This window comes from Pongo abelii, chromosome 1 (genome assembly GCF_028885655.2).
Source record: "Pongo abelii isolate AG06213 chromosome 1, NHGRI_mPonAbe1-v2.0_pri, whole genome shotgun sequence".
In the NCBI taxonomy this organism is placed as follows: domain Eukaryota; kingdom Metazoa; phylum Chordata; class Mammalia; order Primates; family Hominidae; genus Pongo; species Pongo abelii.
In genome coordinates, this window is record NC_071985.2 from 187,488,892 (window position 1) to 187,507,907 (window position 19,016).

Sequence of the window (19,016 nt, forward strand, 5' to 3'; positions counted from 1 at the left end):
GATCAATTCATCTTTTCATGATATGAGTCATTTATACACCATAATTATTGTTATTAATATAGTAGTCTGTTTTTCTGTGTACTTACTATTACCAGTCAGTTTTGTACCTTCAGATGATTTCTTATTGCTCATTAACATCCTTTTCTTTCAGATTGAAGAACTCCCTTTAGCATTTGTGTGGGACAGGTCTGGTGTTGATGAAATTACTCGACTTCTGTCTTGTAAAGTCGTTATTTCTCCTTCATGTTTGAAGAATATTTTCACCAGATATACTATTCTAGGATAGAAGTTTTTTCCTTCAGCACTTTAAATATGTCATGCCACTCTCTCTTGGCCTGTAAGCGGTTTCCACTGAAAAGTCTGGTCCCAGACATATTGAAGCTCCGTTGTATGTTATTTTTGTTTTTTCTCTTACTGCTTTTAGGATCCTTCATCTTTTACCTTTAGAAGTTTGATTATTAAATGCCTCCAGATAGTCTTCTTTGGGCTAAATCTGCTTGGCATTCTAGAACCTTATACTTGAATACAGAAATCTTTCTCTAAGTTTGGGAAGTTCTCTGTTGTTATTCACTTCGATAAACTTTCTACCCCTATCTCTCTACCTCCTCTTTAAGGCCAAAACTCTTAGATTTGCCCTTTGGAGGCTAGATCTTGTAGGCATGCTTTTTATTCCTTTTTATCTTTTTCTTCTTTTGTCCCCTCTGGCTGTGTATTTTCAAATAGCCTGTCTTCGAGCTCACTAATTCTTTCTTCTGGGGCCAGGTGCTGTGGCTCACACCTGTAATCACAACACTTTGAGAAACCGAGGCGGGTGGATCACGAGGTCAGGAGATCGAGACCATCCTGGCTGACACGGTGAAACCCCGTCTCTATTAAAAAACAAGAAAATTAGCCAGGTGTGGTGGCACACACCTGTAATCCCAGCTACTTGGGAGGCTGAGCCAGGAGAATCGCTTGAACCTGAGAGGCAGAGGTTGCAGGGAGCCATTATGCCACTGCACTACAGCCTGGGCAACAGAGCGAGACTCCATCTCAAAAAATAAATAAATAAATAAATTCTTTCTTCTGCTTAATCAGTTCTGCTATTAAAGGACTCTGATGCATTCTTTAGTATATCAACTGCATTTTTCAACTCCAAAATTTCAGCTTGGTTCTTTTTAATTATTTCCATTTCTTTGCTGAAGTTACCTGAGAGGATTCTGATTTCCTTATCTGTGTTATCCTGTATTTCTCTGAATTTCCTCAAAACAGGTATTTTGAATTCTCTGTCTGAAGGGTCACGTACCTCTATCTCTCCAGGATTGGTCCTTGGTGCCTTACTTAGTTTGTTTGGTGATGTCATGTTTTCCTGGATGGTCTTAATGCTTGTGGATATTTGTCAGTGTCTGGGCACTGAAGAGTTAAATATATATTGTAGTCTTTGCAATCTGGGCTTGTTTGCATCTGTTATTCTTGGGAAGACTTTCCAGGTATTTGAAGGGACTTGGGTGTTCCAATCTAAGTTTCTGGTCACTACAGCCTTATCTGCTTAGGAGGTTCCCCAAGCCCAGTAACACTACGGTTCTCACAGATTCACAGAGGTGAATTTTGGTGGTCCTGGATAGATCCGCAATAATTCTCAAGATTACCAGGCAGAGATTCTTGTTTTCTTCCCTTTCTCCCAAATGGAATCAGTCGCTCTCTCTCTCTCTCTCTCTCTCTACCTCATACCAAGCTGCCTTTCTTGGGGTTGCCAGAGACTACCTCTGCCACAGGCCGCAGAAAAGCTTTTCTAGATCTCCTATCTGCGCTTGGGAAAAAGGCCTTTACTTGCATTCAAAATTGTTATATAACTCAAAACTGTGGGTCTAGAAGGAAAAAAAGGAGGCTATGGTTCCAGGCTGTCTATAACCAAAATAAATGGATTTCTGTATGGTTCTAAGCTAAGGACTACATTGGGGTTTGAGTCCTGTGGCAGGAACTAGTTAGATGTTGATCAAGCATGATTCACCTTCCTCCTGAGCACAGGCCACATGACATTTCCCAGCCCTCCAGTAGTTAGGCATGGCCCTGAAACTGAGTTCTGGCAATGGAATATGAGTGGAAGGGATTAATCCATTTCTAGGATTGGCCCATCCTCCACTTTCCTCAGGTGACCTTGGAAGCCATGTGTAGAAAATGGAAGCGCCTCAATCAAGGGGTCCTTCTGAATCAGTTACAGGAAGTAATGTTCTTTAATATAAAAGACCAAAGACTAAGCTAGTCACAAAGTATCACTTTCTCTTACTGGTTAAAGGTAGAACTTAAATGTTCCTGGGTCATTTAAACAAAAATCACCTTGGTTATACCCCTATGAAATAACTTAAGGACTTAAAAAAAAAACTATTAACAACTATTTCTAAATCCTCTGCTTTTCAAAACATTCCTGAAAGCCTAACAGATAGAAAGTTTGACCAGGCACAGCGGCTCATGCCTGTAATCCCAGCACTTAGGGAGGCTGATGCGGGCAGATCACCTGAGGTCAGGAGTTCAAGACCAGCCTGCCCAACAGGGTGAAACCCCATCTCTACTAAAAATATAAAAATTAGCTGGGTGTGGTGGCTTGTGCCTGTAGTCCTAGCTACTCAGGAGGCTGAGACAGGAAAATCGCTTGAACCTGGGAGACAGAGGTTGCAGTGAACCGAGATCACATCATTGCACTCCAGACTGGGAGACAGCATGAGACTCTGTTTCAAAAAAAAAAAAAAAGAAGATCTGACAAAACTATATTACTTCTGCTTTGCTGAAATAATGGCAAAGAAACGATGTAGCTTATTAATCTCCAACAAATTAATGGTTAAAGGATATATGCATCTACTACTCAGGTTCACCCTTAAGGAAACTACACTAAAGCTGGTACAACTAAGATGGTATCACAGAATTTTAACACATGGTTCCCCTGGGCTGAATTTTTCTTAATTACATTCTAAAACCTAGGGAGACTATTCTATCTTCTAAGCCAGTTACTTAATAAAGAAATCCATAAAAGTTTCCCTGAAGGGGAAAATGCACAAATTAGAGCCTCCTTTCAAGCTGAATAAAATAAAAGAATAGTTTAATAACACCAACAAATCAAAGGTCAAGATAGCTTTTTCTTTTTATTTTTGAGATAGAGTTTCGCTCTTGTCACCCAGGCTGGAGTACAATGGCGTGATCTTGGCTCACTACAACCTCCAACTCCCGGGTTCAAGCAATTCTCCTGCCTCAGCCTCCCAAGTAGCTGGAACTATAGGCGTGTGCCACCACGCTGGGCTAATTTTTGTGTTTTTAGTAGTGACGGGGTTTTGCCATGTTTGCCAGGCTGGTCTCAAACTCCTGACCTCAGGTGATACACCCGCCTCGACCTCCCAAAGTGTTGGGATCATAGGCATGAGCCACCGTGCCCAGCCTGTAAGTTTATTTTAAAATATTTTTCTCTCTTTAGGCCGGGCGCGGTGGCTCACGCCTGTAATCCCAGCACTTTGGGAGGCTGAGGCGGGTGGATCACCTGAGGTCAGGAGTTCAAGACCACCCTGACTAACATGGCGAAACGCTGTCTCTAATAAAAATACAAAAATTAGCCAGGCATGGTGGCAGGCACCTATAATCCCAGCTACTCAGGAGACTAAGGCGGGAGAATTACTTGAACTCGGAAGGCGAAGGTTGCAGTGAGCCAAAATCACGCCACTGCACTCCATCCAGCCTGAGGGACAAAAAGAGACTCCATCTCAAAAATAAAATATTTTTAATAATAAATTAACTTTACCTTACTGTAATTTTTTACTTTATTAACTTTTTAATTTTTTTAAAAAAAGGGTGTCATTCTATTGCCAACGCTGGAGTATGGTGGCACAATCATAGCTCACTGCAGCCTCTAACTACTGCACTCAAGCCATCCTCCTGCCTTAGCCCCCCAACATAGCTGGCTACAGGTATGAGCCACCACACCCAGCTAATTTTTTTTTTTTTTTTTTTTTTGAGATGGAGTCTCGCTCTGTCGCCCAGGCTGGAGTGCAGTGGTGCAATCTCAGCTCACTGCAAGCTCCGCCTCCCAGGTTCATGCCATTCTCCTGCCTCAGCCTCCCAAGTAGCTGGGACTACAGGCGTCCACTACAACACCCGGCTAATTTTGTGTATTTTTAGTAGAGATGGGGTTTCACCATGTTAGCCAGGATGGTCTCCATCTCCTGACCTTGTGATCCACACTCCTCAGCCTCCCAAAGTGCCACACCCAGCTAATTTTTTTATTTTTTGTAGAGACAGTCTTCCTGTCTTGCCTAGGCTGGTCTCCAACTCCCGGGCTCAAGTGATCCTCCCACCTCAGCTTCCCAAAGTGCTGAGATTACAGACACGAGCCACCATGCCCAGCCTTCTTTAACTTTTTGTCTCTTCTGTAATAACACTTAGCTTAAAATACAAACACATTATACAAAATATTTTCTTTCATTATCCTTATTCTATAATCTTTTTTCTATTAATTTTTTTTTTTTTACTTTTTAAACTGTTTTGTTAGAAGGTAAGATACAAACATATGCACTAGCCTAGGCCTACACAGGGTCGAGATCATCAATATCACTGTCTTCCACCTCCACATCTTGTCCCATGGGAAGGTATTCAGGGGCAATAATGGAGCAATAATGGAGGTGACATGGAGCTGTCATCTCCTATGGTAGCAATGTCTTCCCTGGAATTACACTGAAGGACTTGTCTGAGGCTGTTTTACAGTTAACCTTTTTTTTTAATAAGTAGGGGTACACTCTAAAATAACAATAGAAAGTATAGTATAGTAAATACATAAGCAAGTAACATAGTTGTATATTATCATCATTTGGTATTATGTGCTGTGCATGCACTAACTCTATGTGCTGTACCTTTATACCATGGCAGTGCAGTAGGTTTTACACAGGCATTACCATGAACATGTAATGTGTTGCACTATAATGCTGTAATAGCTAGATGTCACTAGGCAATAGAAATTTTTCAACTCTGTTATAATCTTATGGGAAGCCAGGCATAATAGTTCATACTTATAATCCCAACACTTTGGAAGGCCAAGGCAGAAGGACTGCTTGAGGCCAAGAGTTCAAGACCAGCCTGGGCAACATAGCAAGACTTCATCTCTATCTAAAAAAAAAAGTTTAATAAAAAAATAATAATCTGGCCAGGCGCAGTGGTTCATGCCTATAATCCCAGCACTTTGGGAGGCCGAGGTGGGCGGATCACCTGACGTCAGAAGTTCGAGACCAGCCTGGCCAACATGGTGAAACCCTGTCTCTACTAAAAATATAAAAATTAGCCAGGTGTGGTGGCAGAAGCCTGTAATCCCAGCTACTCGGGAGGCTGAGGCAGAAGAATTGTTTGAATCCAGAAGGCAGAGGCTGCAGTGAGCCAAGATCGTGCCACTGCACTCCAGCCTGGGGGACAAGAGCGAAACTTCATCTCAAAAAAAAAAAAAAAATTGGTCAGGCGTGGTGGCGGCTGCCTATAATCCTAGCTACTTGGGAGGCTGAGGCAGGAGAATCGCTTGAACCCAGGAGGCGGAGGTTCCAGTGAGCTGAGATCGCACCACTGCACTCCAGCCTGAGCAACAGAGCAAGACTCGATCTCAAAAAAAAAATGATAATAATAGTAATAATCTTATGGGACCCCCATCTTGTATGTCATCCATCACTGACTAAAACATAATTATGTGGAACATGACTGTATTCAGAGAAAAAGAAAATGAATAGTTGCATCTATACTGAACACGTATAGATATTTTTTCTTGTCACTATTACCTAAGCAATAGAGTATAACAGTTATTTACATAGCATTTACATTGTATTATGTATTATAAATAATCTGGAGATGATTTAAAGTACATGGGAGGATATACATAGGTTACATGCAAATACTATGCCATTTTATAAATAGAACTTGAGCATACCAGAGTTTGGTATCTGTAGGGGGTCATGTACTCAATCCCCCAGAGATACTGAGGGACAACTGTAGCAGCAGACAGACCTGAGGGGCTGAATGTGGAATACAGGTAAGGTTAAGAAAAAAATCAAACACAACCTCCAGTTTTGTTCTGGTAAATGAGTAGTACCATCTATTGACATGAGGAAGACTGGGGAAGAAGCAGACTAGAAAGTGAAAATCAAGACTTCATTTTTGGACATGTTAAGTTTGAGAGGTCTCTGAGATATCCAAATGAAAATGTTACACAGACTATTAAAAATAGGAGTAGGGCCAGGCACAGTGGCCTATGCTTGTAACCCCAGCACTTTGGGAGGCCAAAGTGGGCGGATCACCTGAGGTCGGGAGTTTGAGACAGCCTGACCAACATGGAGAAACCTAGTCTCTACTAAAAATACAAAATTAGCCAGGCGTGGTGGCACATGCCTGTAATCCCAGCTACTCGGGAGGCTGAGGCAGGAGAATCACTTGAACCTGGGAGGTGGAGGTTGCAGTGAGCCAAGATGGCACCACTGCACACTCCAGCCCGGGCAACAGTGCCAGACTCCGTCTTAAAAAAAAAAAAAAAAAAAAAGCTTACAGATTGATCTTTAGGCCAAGAGACATCCAGAACAATTACGGGAAAACTCTGTAAGCACATGTGTCTTACCCTCATCAGGGAACATTTGCCAACCTGCTTCAAGCCACCATAGGCTCTCTGCTCCCAGTACTTTTGATGAAACTAAATATTTCAAAGTTAACAGCTTTTTAGGAGCTAGCCCTTACCCATACCCTGGAGAAAAGGGAAAGGAGGTCAAATACACTTTTGCACTGAAAACTCGGAAGACTTCTCAAATGCTCATGTTTCAAACAGCATGTCCTGCATCCTATCCTCCACACAGTTGCCAGAGTAATCCAACTAAAACACAAATAAAAATATACTGCTCCTGTGCCGCGCACGGTGGCTCACACCTGTAATCCCAGCATTTTGGGAGGCCGAGGCGGGCAGATCACCTGAGGTCAGGAGGTCCAGACCAGCCTGGCCAACATGGTGAAACCCCGTCTTTACTAAAAATAGAAAAATTAGGCCGGGCACAGTGGCTCACGCCTGTAATCCTAGCACTTTGGGAGGCCAAGACGGGCGGATCACGAGGTCAGGAGATCAAGACCATCCTGGCTAACACAGTGAAACCCTGTCTCTACTAAAAACACAAAAAAATTAGCTGGGCGTGGTGGCGGGCGCCTGTAGTCCCAGCTATTCGGGAGGCTGAGGCAGGAGAATGGCGGGAACCCGGGAGGCGGAGCTTGCAGTGAGCCAAGATCAGGCCACTGCACTCCAGCCTGGGTGACAAAGTGAGACTCTGTGTCAAAAAAAAAAAAAAAAAAAAAAAGCCGGGTGCGGTGGCTCACGCCTGTAATCCCAGCACTTTGGGAGGCCGAGGCGGACAGATCACGAGGTCAGGAGATGGAGACCATCCTGGCTAACATGGTGAAACCCCGTCTCTACTGAAAATACAAAAAAATTAGCCGGGCATGGTGGTGGGCGCCTGTAATCCCAGCTACTCCGGAGGCTGAGGCAGGAGAATGACGAACCTGGGAGGCGGAGCTTGCAGTGAGCCGAGATCGCGCCACTGCACTCGAGTCTGGGCGACAGAGCGAGACTCCGTCTCAAAAAAAAAAAAAAAAAATACAAAAATACAAAAATTAGCTGGGCATGGTGGCATCCCAGCGACTCGAGAGGCTGAGGCAGGAGAATTGCTTGAACCCCACAGGCGGAGGCTGCAGTGAGCCGAGATCGCGCCATCGCACTCCAGCCTGGGAGACAAGAGCGAGACTTCATCTCCAAAAAAATATATATATATACTGCTCTCGGCTAGGCACGGTGGCCCACGCCTGTAATCCCAACACTTTGAGAGGCCGAGCCAGGTGGATCACTTGAGGTCGGGAGTTTGAGACCAGCCTGACCAACATGGAAAAACTCCGTCTCTACTAAAATACAAAATTAGCCAGGCATGGTGGCCAATGCCTGTAATCCCAGCTACTTGGGAGGCTGAGGCAGGAGAATAGCTTGAACGTGGGAGGCGGAAGTTGCGGTGAGCCGAGATCGTGCTACTGCACTCCAGCCTGGGCCACAAAGCAAGACTCTGCCTCAAAAAAAAAAAGAATATACTGCTTCCCTACTTATTACCTTTTTTTTTTTTGAGACGGAATCTCGCTCTGTCGCCCAGGATGGAGTACAGTGGTGCGATCTTGGCTTACCGCAACCTCCACCTCCCGGGTTCAAGCGATTCTCCTGCCTCAGCCTCCCAAGTAGCTGGGATTACAGGCGCCCACCAAGACGCCTGGCTAATTTTTGTATTTTTAGTAGAGACGGGGTTTCATCATGTTGGCCAGGCTGGTCTCGAACTCCTAACCTTAGGTGATCCACCCACCTTGGTCTCCCAAAGTGCTGGGATTACAAGCGTGAGCCACCACACCCAGCCAATTATCCTTTTATATCACACTAAAGACCCTCAACAATCAAGGCTTCTTTAATGTCTAACTTAGCATTTATGCCTTCAACATAAAGCTCTGGGTCTGGCAATAACAAACCGATTATAGTTCCTATATATATTATGCAGCTTCCCTTCTATGTGCTTTCTGCTCTATGCTTTTCCCAATGTACTAACCCTGTAATGCAGAAGAAAGAGGTTCTGATTTCCATTAAAATAATTTTTTAAAATTCCTGTCACACTGAGGGTATTTTAGGAACTAAAGTTGAACTCATCTTCTGCCATCCCCAAAAATATTCTATTTCCTTTGTCTACTCCTACCATATAACCATTATTACTCAAATTACTAAAATTTAAAATATTTGAATCATTCTCCATTCATTCATTCAATAAATAATTACTGAGCACCTATTGTGAGCAAAGCCTTTGGCTCTGCATTGTTAGACAAAATGATGACATAGTTCTTACCTTCAATAACATGCAACTTAGAAGCAAAAATGAAATACAAAAAAACACAGAAAGATGAAAGTGCTAAAACACTGATTCATCCTTTCATTCAGCAAATATTTATTCAGCATCTACTTTATATGACCAGGAATGGATCAAACAATGTGTTACAGAAACAAAATGAGATAAGACTACTTATTAAGCACCTACTTATTATGTGCTTTCCAATCATTTTTGCATTTGATCTCTTGGAACCTAAGCTTTCACTTTTAAACCACAGAATTTTGAGAACTGGAATTTCAGGACATTCACAGATTTCCTGAAGCCCAATTAAGGATCCTCCAAGGATCCCATGTGGAAAAACAACTTTGCAGAACAGTTTTTTTGTGTGTGTGGTTTTGTTTTTGTTTTTTTTGTTTGTTTGTTTTTTGCTTTCTTTTTGAGACATGGTCTCACTCTGTCACCCAGACTGGAGTGCAGTGGTACAACCTTGGCTCACTGCAGCCTCAACTTCCTGGGGTCCCACCTCAGCCTTCCAAGTAGCTGGACCCACAGGCACGCACCACCAACCCCAACTAATTTTTGTATTTTTTGTAGAGATGGGGTTTCACCATGTTGCTCAGTCTGGTCTCAACTCCTGAGCTCAAGCAACCGGCCTGCTCAACCTCCCAAAGTGCTGGGATTACAAGTATGAGCCACCACACCTGGCCTCACAGAAGTTTCTGTGGCATTTGAGTTAGGCCTGGAAAACTGAGTAGAATTTTAATATGTAGTGGCAGAGAATAAAGAGCTTCTGAAACTGATGACTAATTAAAGTAGATCAAAGTGCCTAACAATAAACAAATACTTACTGAATGTCTATTACATACCAGTTAAAATACTAGAGGCTGAAGATACCATGATGATTAAGACAGCCTCAGAGGAATTCATTTGAAATGACTTACAATCAATTAGGACATTGAGCAAATATCTATGTTTCTAATAAATACACAAATAACTATGTTTCAAGTACTATACTAAGCCCTAGGTATACAGAATTAAATGGAACAGTCTGAGTCTCAAAGAACTTACTAATGAGAGAAACAAGATAATTTTAGTATTGTATGCCATGATCGAGAAAAGCAGAGGGTCCCAAGGAACCAAGAGAAGTGGCATCTAACTTTGACTCTTCTAACAAAAAGTGCTAAGTATCAAGTAGACCTTGAATGCCAAGTCCTCAGGCTTAATTCTATGGGTAATAAGAAGCTTATGAAGGTATATGAATATAGAGAAATGAAATGAACATTTAATGAGTATTTATAAAGCACTTACCATTAGCCAGGGAGGCAATGAGTTCCAATCTTTTGTTAATAGAACATGAAATATATTAGAGGTTAAAAGACTGAAGACTGAGTAATTACAGTTAAGATACTGCAACAACCAAGACTAAAGTTTATAAATATGAAATTAAGGTAGTGACAACGGGAATAATGGTTTGAAAGATTTCATGAAGGTAGAATCGAGAGAACCTAATGCCAGACTGGCTAAGGGAGTCAAAGGAGAAGAAGTAAAAGACCACAGATGTAGGCCAGGCGCAGTGGCTCACGCCTGTAATCCTAATACTTTGGGAGGTCAAGGCGGGTGGATTGCCTAAGCTCAGGAGTTCGAGACCAGCCTGGGCAACACAGTGAAACCGCATCTCTACTAAATACAAAAAATTAGCCAGGCATGCGCTACTCAGGAGGCTGAAACAGGAGAAACGCTTGAACCTGAGAGGCAGAGGTTACAATAAGCCGAGATCGCGCCACTGCACTCCAGCCTGGGTGACAGAGCAAGACTCCATCTCAAAAAAAAACAAACAAAAAAAGCCACAGATGTAATTTCATGTTGGATGACAAAAAGGAAAGACACAGAGAGAAGCATATTTCAACACAGAAATTATTCTATTTTCATGATACAGTAAACCACTGACCTTCTGGAGATCCAAGTCCTACATCCTGATTAGAACGTATTCCTAAATACCAGTATAATAAAAACTGTAACAAGCACTGTTCCATGTCATGAGAAATGGAAAAAAAAAGTTACCGGTGAGATGTAGATGCTTGCTGATCAGCTGGGCTCTTACTACCCAAATAAATAGAATTCAACCAGTCTCAACACACACAATGAAAATTTTGGCCTTTTTAAAATCATAAATTATTACAAATTATGAACTTTCAAGGTCACTATCAAATTATAAAAATCACAAATGTTAGGCCGGGCACAGTGGCTCACACCTGTAATCCCAGGACTTTGGGAGGCCGAGGCAGGTGGATCACCTGAGGTCAGGAGTTTGAGATCAGCCCGGCCAACATGGTGAAACCCCGTCTCTACTAAAAATACAAAAATTAGCCAGGCGTGGTGGCGGACGCCTGTAATCCCAGCTACTGGGGAGGCTGAAGCTGGAGAATCACTTGAGCCTGGGAGGCAAAGGTTGGAGTGAGCTGAGGTCCTACCACTGCACTCCAGCCTGGGTGACAAAGTGAGACCCTGTCTCAAAAAAAAAAAAAATCACAAATGTTAAGAACACAAATGATGAGTCTATGGTGGAAATGTTAAGCACAAAAATGGAAATGTAGAGCTAAAGAAAGAGGTCACACCTAAAGAGACTCAGCTCACTTTACAAGGATGTTCTGGGACACAATGCCATAAATAAAGAGGACTGCAGACCCTTGTTCTACATCCTCAACATCTACAAACAGAGTGAGCCTGCTAAATAGAGTACAATAAAGGATCAAGCTAAGGACAGAGGACATGTCCTCAAGGAACATTTCAGGAACAGGAAGAGAAAACACAAGACAAAGACACACAAGAGAGCAGTCAGAGAAGCAGTAACAGAATGGATATTATATGAAAAAAGAGAAAAAAATGTCAACAAGGAACACACAGTCAACAGTAACAAATAGTTCATACAGGTCGGACAAGATGAGGAAAAGACTATCAGATTTAGTAATTTAAAGGTTCCCAGGACTTTTACATATTTCTCTCTGTAACTATTTCACAATGAAAACTTTTCACAAGTAGCCATGAATTATATTTTAATTTGAAAAACAAGCTGGGCACTCATGCCTGTAATCCCAGCACTTTGGGAGGTCAAGGTGGGAGAATCACTTGAGCCCAGTAGTTCGAGGCTAGCCTGACCAACATGGTAAGATACCACCTCTACAAAAAATAAAAAATTAGGCCATGGTAGTTCACGCCTGTAATCCCAGCACTTTGGGAGGCCAAGGCGGGCAGATCATCTGAGGTTAGGAGCTCATGACTAGCCTGGCCAACATGGTGAAACCCCATCTCCACTAAAAATAGAGAATTAGCCAGGCATGGTGGTGCATGCCTGTAATCCCAGCTACTCGGGAGGCTGAGGCAGGAGAATGGCTTGAATCCGGGAGGCAGAGGTTGCAGTGAGCCAAGAATGTGCCGCTGCACTCCAGCCTGGGCGACAGAGGAAGACTCTGTCTCAAAAAGAAAAAGAAAAAGAAATAAAAAAATTAGCCGGGCATGGTGGTATGTGCCTATGGTCCCAGCTACTTGGGAGGCTGAGGCAGGAGGATCACTTGAGCCTGGGAGTTCAAGGCTGCCGTGAGCTATGACTGCACCACTACACTCCAGCCTGGGTGACAGAGTGAGATCCTGTCTCAAAAAGAAAAATAAGTGTTAGTAACCATCACAATACATTCATACAATGGAAAATTACACAGCAATGAAAAAGAACTGTTTCTATAAGCAACAACATGGATGAGTCTCAAGACATGATCCGAATGAAAGAATCTGGTCACAAAACAGTACAGACTATGATTCCATTTATATGAAGTATTAGTTCAAAACAAATCTATAGTGACAGAGGTGCTGAGGGAAGTTACATCTGTAAAAGGGTAGTGCTAGGAGAAAGCACAGGGAGCATTCTAGGGTACTGGGAATGTTCTCCATCCTGATGTGAGTTGTGATCATACAGGTACTCATTCTGTAATATTTCATGGACTGAATGAACCTTTGATTTGTCAAACCTCAATAAAAAAGTAATCCCACACAAAAAAAGGTTTTGGTGACCTTAAAGACATCAGTTTTGGGAAAGTATAAGTGAAGAAGCCAAACCATATTAGAAATGTATACAAGGTGAGGAAGCTAAGACACTGAATACAAACTCATTTTTCAAGAAGGCTGTTGGGGAAGCAAAGAAGAGATAACAAAGTAGTTTGGGTAGGTTACACAATTCAGGGAAATTATGTTGTTTTGTTTTTATTTGTGATATAAAACAAAGAGAGTAGTAAGGGTCTAAGGCAAACAAAAGAGGATGAAATCAAGGACATAAGTAGAGAAATTAGACTCAGAGAGGAGGATGAGTACTTCTTTCTCTGAGACTGAAGCTAAGGATGAGTAAACACAAAAATCATAAAATAAACAGGAGGGAAAAATCAAGTAATCTTGAACTCTTCCATGAAATATGCAGTAAGGTCAACTAGACAGGTAAACTGAGACAGGAAAGGATCTGGACTTGAAGTTCATTGTACAAGTTTTGACTAGATGATACTGCAGAGAATGTAAAAGGTAAGTATTAGGTACATGGCAGAGTAAATTGCAGCAAGAGGACAATGCTCAGCAGCTGGAAGCAGGGGCAGAGATGGTCAATGGTGCAGTCTCCTCAGGGCTCAGTGGGGAATAAGAGGTGGAAGAACAAAAGGGGAGAAAAGTCCAAGGGCTACCTAGCATGGTATATAATTTTTAAACTGTCTAAAGAGCCGGACACAGTGGCTCATGCCTGTAATCCTGATTACCTGAGGTTGGAGTTCGAGACCAGCCTGGCCAACATGGTGAAACCCTGTCTCTACTAAAAATACAAAAAAATTAGCTGGACATGGTGGTAAGCACCTGTAATCCCAGCTAGTCGGGAGGCTGAGGCAGGAGAATCGCTGAACCCAGGAGGTGGAGGTTGCAGTGAGCCGAAATAATGCCACTGCACTCTGGCCTGGCCGACAGAGCGAGACTTCGTCTCAAAAAAAAAAAAGTGTCTAAGGAAAATGCTAATTTATCTGAGAGAAAAGAGGTAAGAGACCTATAAGAAGTCTTAAAACATTCAAGGATGAAATCACTATCAGCTCTATCAGCACCCGAATAGAGCTGAACAAAAGGAAAGCTGTCACTAGAGTTCATTACTACAGAACACTTTTCTGTAAGTCCAACAAGACCAAGGATCACTTATTCTCCTTTCACTAAACTTACTACCGCTACTAGTGGCAGCTTCTCCTGCCTGATAAAACTGACCTTTATCCCCTACTCATAAATACACCTATTCTTGACTAATAAATTACATAAACACATCCTGTTCATTCAGAAACTCCATGAATATTTGTATGCTGCTGTGTTTTCCCAGTAATGCGTTTTCAGTGGAAAACTAGAAGGCAAACCATATATCTACGAATTCTATTCACAAAATTGGGCTTAACACTGCTCACATGCAGGTGTTTCACAAGTGCTTTCTTGTGAAATAGATGATTGGTAAAGAGAACCTTAACAATGATTGTGAACACACTGGTACAAAAGTATAATAATGGCCAAATCAGAGAATGCTTGGGAGTGTCATCCGTTTTTACAATTTTAAGGACAACCTCTGGGAAACAGGATAACACTATATCAAATTGACTTACATCTTACTCTATTTACTCCTATGGATAACTCCTCAACGCCTCTTTAGTAAACCTACTCGTTGCAGCTCACACACTCAGCCCACACTCCAGCGTCCTTTCGCCCCATCCAGAACCCCTATCTCTTGCACCAATTTTTCATTCTTCTACTCCCCCATTTCCAATACAACCCCAGGCCACCACTTCCATTTCTCCACTCCCCATTTCTCGGCCTCCCCAGACCTCCCACTCCTCCCCGCGAACTACTCAGACCCCACCCCTCCAAAGCTCCAGTCCGGGTCCTCCCGCCGAAGATCCCCTCCCCCACGGCTTCCATTCAGGTTCCCCCTCCCGGATTCCAACCCGCCCTACCTGCTCCTTGCCCTCGGGCCCCGCGGGGCCCGTCCGCTCCTCCAGCCGCTGCCTCCCGGGCGGCGCTCGCCGGCGCGACGGCAAAGACTGGGGCAGCTCCGCCGCCCGCTGAACTCCATCCTCCCGGCGGTCGGGGGGCGGCGGCTGCGGTCGGTCGCGGCAGCGGCTCCGCTTCATATCTGCAGCTGGGGCCCGCCGGCGTCAGCGCCGCGACTGTCCCGGCTCCGCACTGCCCCGGGCCGCAGCGCAGCCGCGCCAACCACCGCCCGCGGCCACCATAGCCGGGCGGGCGCCCTAAGCCACCGACCCCAGCCCGCGGCGCCTTCGAGCCTTCTGGGGCCTCCGGCGCTGCGACCTCCTCTGCGCTCCTCACGGAAGAGACAGCATCGCTGCCGCCTCGCCTTCTCCCACCCGGCACACGCTGGGAAGGCCACCCGCCACCGGCTCAGTCGCCTGCCTACAGCCAGCTTTCGGCCGGCCCCGCCCCTCACGCGCGCGCACCGGGAGCCCGCCCGCCACCTCCGGCCGCGCGCCGCCTCCCGCGCACGCGCCAGCGAACGGTCGCAAAGGACCCGCCCGTGGCCCTGGCGCGCAGTCGGAGGACCAGAAGGGGGCGGGACTCTCGGCGCGCCGGCAGCGGCTGCGGACTCCCATTGAATCTTTCATTCATCCGTTCATGAAACTGCCGGGCCAAGCTCAGTGCTAGGGACCCAAAAATGAGTTCGAGTCGATCGGTGTCCTCAAGGAACTAGGGAGAGAGGGGCCGGGAGCAGGAAGGAGACAGAATAACACAACTAATGAATAGAAGGCTAATGCATGCCTTTTTATTTAGTGCCTGCCAACCCTCACCTAATTCTCATATCACACTCAGGAGGCAAATCTGCGCATTCTCATATTACAGATAAAGAGACTGAGGCGAAGTGAAATGCACCAGGTCACCCAGCAAATCAGTGATCAAACTAGACGGAATTCTGGCTCTTCTGTCCCTTTCCACCGTGTTTGCTCTTTCCGGACAGTAAGACAGTGTGGAAACGCGTATAAAAGTGGAAAAAGTGATGGATTCCTTCTGGGAGGAGGAGAGGACAAAAACGGCATACAATGAAGTCATCGTGTAAAGCCCAGCCCAGTCTGCTGTGGCCTGGGTAGCCTGACCTGCTGCCTGCAGTGACTCATCTGCTCAGCAACATGTGGTGGTAGCTCAGCTCTGGCCTCCCTCTGGCTTCAGCTGGTCTGCCACATGTTGTGTTTTTCCTCTTTTGACCTAGAAGCCTTGCTTAAAGCCTTCACCCATTTGTCCTGGGCCTCTTCCCTGACCTCTTTCTGAGTAATAAAAATACCCAACACTATGGAGTGCCCACTGGATACCACACACTGTGCATTCAATTCAGACATACACAAACAAGAAGTAAGTTGTATTTCCATTTTACAGTTGAGGAAATAGGCTCAAATTACGTAATATGCTCAACATCACACAGTTTATAAGTCCAAAGCCAGGATTCAAACCCAGGTCTGTCAGATCCGGACAGAAAGACAGTGTGGAAACACCTATAAAAGTGGAAAAAGTGATGGATTCCTTCTGGGAGGACGGGAGGACGCACATAACCAATGTGCTCTACAGCCTGTCACCAGCCTGCTCCTCTATTCCCTGTCCCAGTTCCTTACCACCCATCCAGTTGCCTCAACCAGAAACCTGGAAATCATCTGGACTCCTTCCTTGTCCTTTCCTCACATCCAATAAATGAACAAGTCTTATTGCCTCTATAACCTCACTATTTCTCCAATCTGCCTCCTCTTTCAGTCCCATTGGCACCACCTCAAGTCTCATCTTCCCTCACCTACTTGACTGGGAAAACCTTCTAACTGGTTCACTTATGCCAGTCTCATTGTCTTCAAACTCATCCTTCAAAAAGCCCTCACAAGACTCTTCCTATATGTTACTTGCTTGCTTAAAACAATTAAATGGACCAGGTGCAGTGGCTCACGCCTATAATCCCAGCACTTTGGGAGGCCAAGGCAGGCAGATCATGAAGTTAGGAGATCAAGACCATCCTGGCTAACACAGTGAAACCCCGTCTCTACTAAAAATACAAAAAAATTAGCCAGGCGTGGTGGTGGGCGCCTGTAGTCCCAGCTACTTGGGAGGCTGAGAACTGCATGAACCTGGGAGGCAGAGCTTGCAGTGAGCCAAGATCTTGCCACTGCACTCCAGCCCGGGTGACAGAGCAAGACGCCGTCTCAAAAAAAAAAAAAAAAAACAGTTAAATGAGGCCGGGCATGGCGGCTCACTCCTGTAATCCCAGCACTTTGGGAGGCCAAGGCAGGTAGATAATGAGGTCAGGAGATCAAGACCATCCTGGCTAACACGGTGAAACCCTGTCTCTGCTAAAAATACAAAAAATTAGCTGGGCGTGATGGCAGGCGCCTGTAGTCCCAGCTACTCGGGAGGCTGAGGCGGGAGAATGAAGTGAACCCGGGAGGTGAAGCTTGCAGTGAGCCAAGATCACGCCACTGAACTCCAGCCTGGGCGACAGAGTGAGATTCCATCTCAAAAAAAAAAACAAAAAACAGTTAAATGAATCTCAAGATGAAGTATAAACTTACTATGGCTGGCAAGGCCATCCAAATCTGGCCTCTACCTCCCTCTCCTTCTCTCATTAATCCATGCTGTGACAACTATTTATAATTATTCCAGCTACATGTACAGGGTCTGTCACATCCTTAGTTACAAATAACAGAAACAACTCTGACTATCTTAAGCCTAAGGGGTAATTTCTTAGAAGGCTACACAGAATGCATCACAGAGCTGAACAGAGATAGGAGAAAAAGGCTTATGTAACTGGCAGGAAACAAGGAGCCCCCACAGACTGCACCTCAGGGACAATCTCAGGACACTGCTGTCACAACCACCAGGCAATGAGCTGCGCTGCTACTGTGCACCCCTGCAAAGTAATTCTAACCCTCTCTTCATAGTTGCATCATCATTACAGATCAACAGTCTCTGGCAGGAGAACCCACTGACTCAGCCTTGGTAACTTAAGGACCAGAACCCATTCTACCTTCTCACCTTCCATATTGGGACTGTGAGAGTTATTGGGCAGATAGACTCTAAGCTAGTCCTCCTGCTCTACCTGCTTCCCGGTATTTTACACCTTTATGTAATCCCTTCCCATGAATGGAGATGAGGACTGTGACTTGTTTCCAACCAATAGAATACAAAAAAAGTAACACGATATCATTTCCTTGATTATGTTACATTATATAAGACTCTATCTTGCTAGAAGACTCACTCTTGCACTCCTAATGGCCTTGACAAAGCAAGCTGTCATTCTCTGAACTGCCTATGGAGAGGTCCATGTGGCAGGAAACTCCAGGCAACCTCTAGGACAGCCTCTGGCCCAACAGCAAAAGAAAAGAAACAAAAGAAAAACAAAACAAAAGAAAAAACTCTGTAGTTCCAATCCTACAAGCAGGAGGAAATGAGTTCTCCTAACAGTGAGACTGAGCTTGGAAACAGGCCCTTCTCCAGTTGAGCACCCAGATGGGAACACAGCCCACACAACTTGGTGGAAGCCTGATGAGACCCTGAAGCAAAGAACCGAACCCTGAAGCAAAGAACATAAATCTAGACAGAAACTGTGAGATAATAAATGCATGTTATGTTAAGCTTCTAAGCTTGTGGTAATTATATATTTGTATTACATGTTAATACAAAACTAATACAGCCAGATACTTTCTTAGCCTCCCATCAGCCAGAAATGGCAATGTGACACAATGTGGCCCACATCCACTTTTTTTTTTCTTTTTTTTTTTTTTTTTTTTTGTGATGGAGTCTTACTCTGTCACCCAGGCTAGAAGTGCAATGGCTCAATCTCCACTTACCACAACCTCCACCTCCCAGGTTCAAGTGATTCTCCTGCTTCAGCCTCTGAGTAGCTAAGATTACTGGCACATGCCACTGCACCTGCCTAATTTTTGTATTTTTAGTAGAGACAGGGTTTCTTCACATTGGCCAGGCTGGTCTTGAACTCCTGACTTCAGGTGATCTGCCCACCTCAGCCTCCTAAAGTGCTGGGATTACAGGCATGAGCCACCACGCCCGGCCCCACATCCACTTTTATACTTGTCTTCACCAGCT

General features: G+C 44.5%; 1 protein-coding gene across 7 annotated transcripts in view; it reads right to left on the reverse strand.

Moving 5' to 3' along the window:
- MAST2 (microtubule associated serine/threonine kinase 2) overlaps positions 1 to 18,544 on the reverse strand; it is a 231,966-nt gene extending 213,422 nt beyond the window's left edge. For all 7 annotated transcript variants that reach the window (XM_024256155.3, XM_002810886.6, XM_063719085.1 and 4 more), the window contains exon 1: positions 14,882 to 18,544. In XM_024256155.3, coding sequence (XP_024111923.1) covers positions 14,882 to 15,058 — 177 coding nt within the window. In that variant the 5' untranslated portion in view covers positions 15,059 to 18,544. The remainder of the gene's footprint in view (positions 1 to 14,881) is intronic.
- Positions 18,545 to 19,016: the final 472 nt, after the last annotated feature.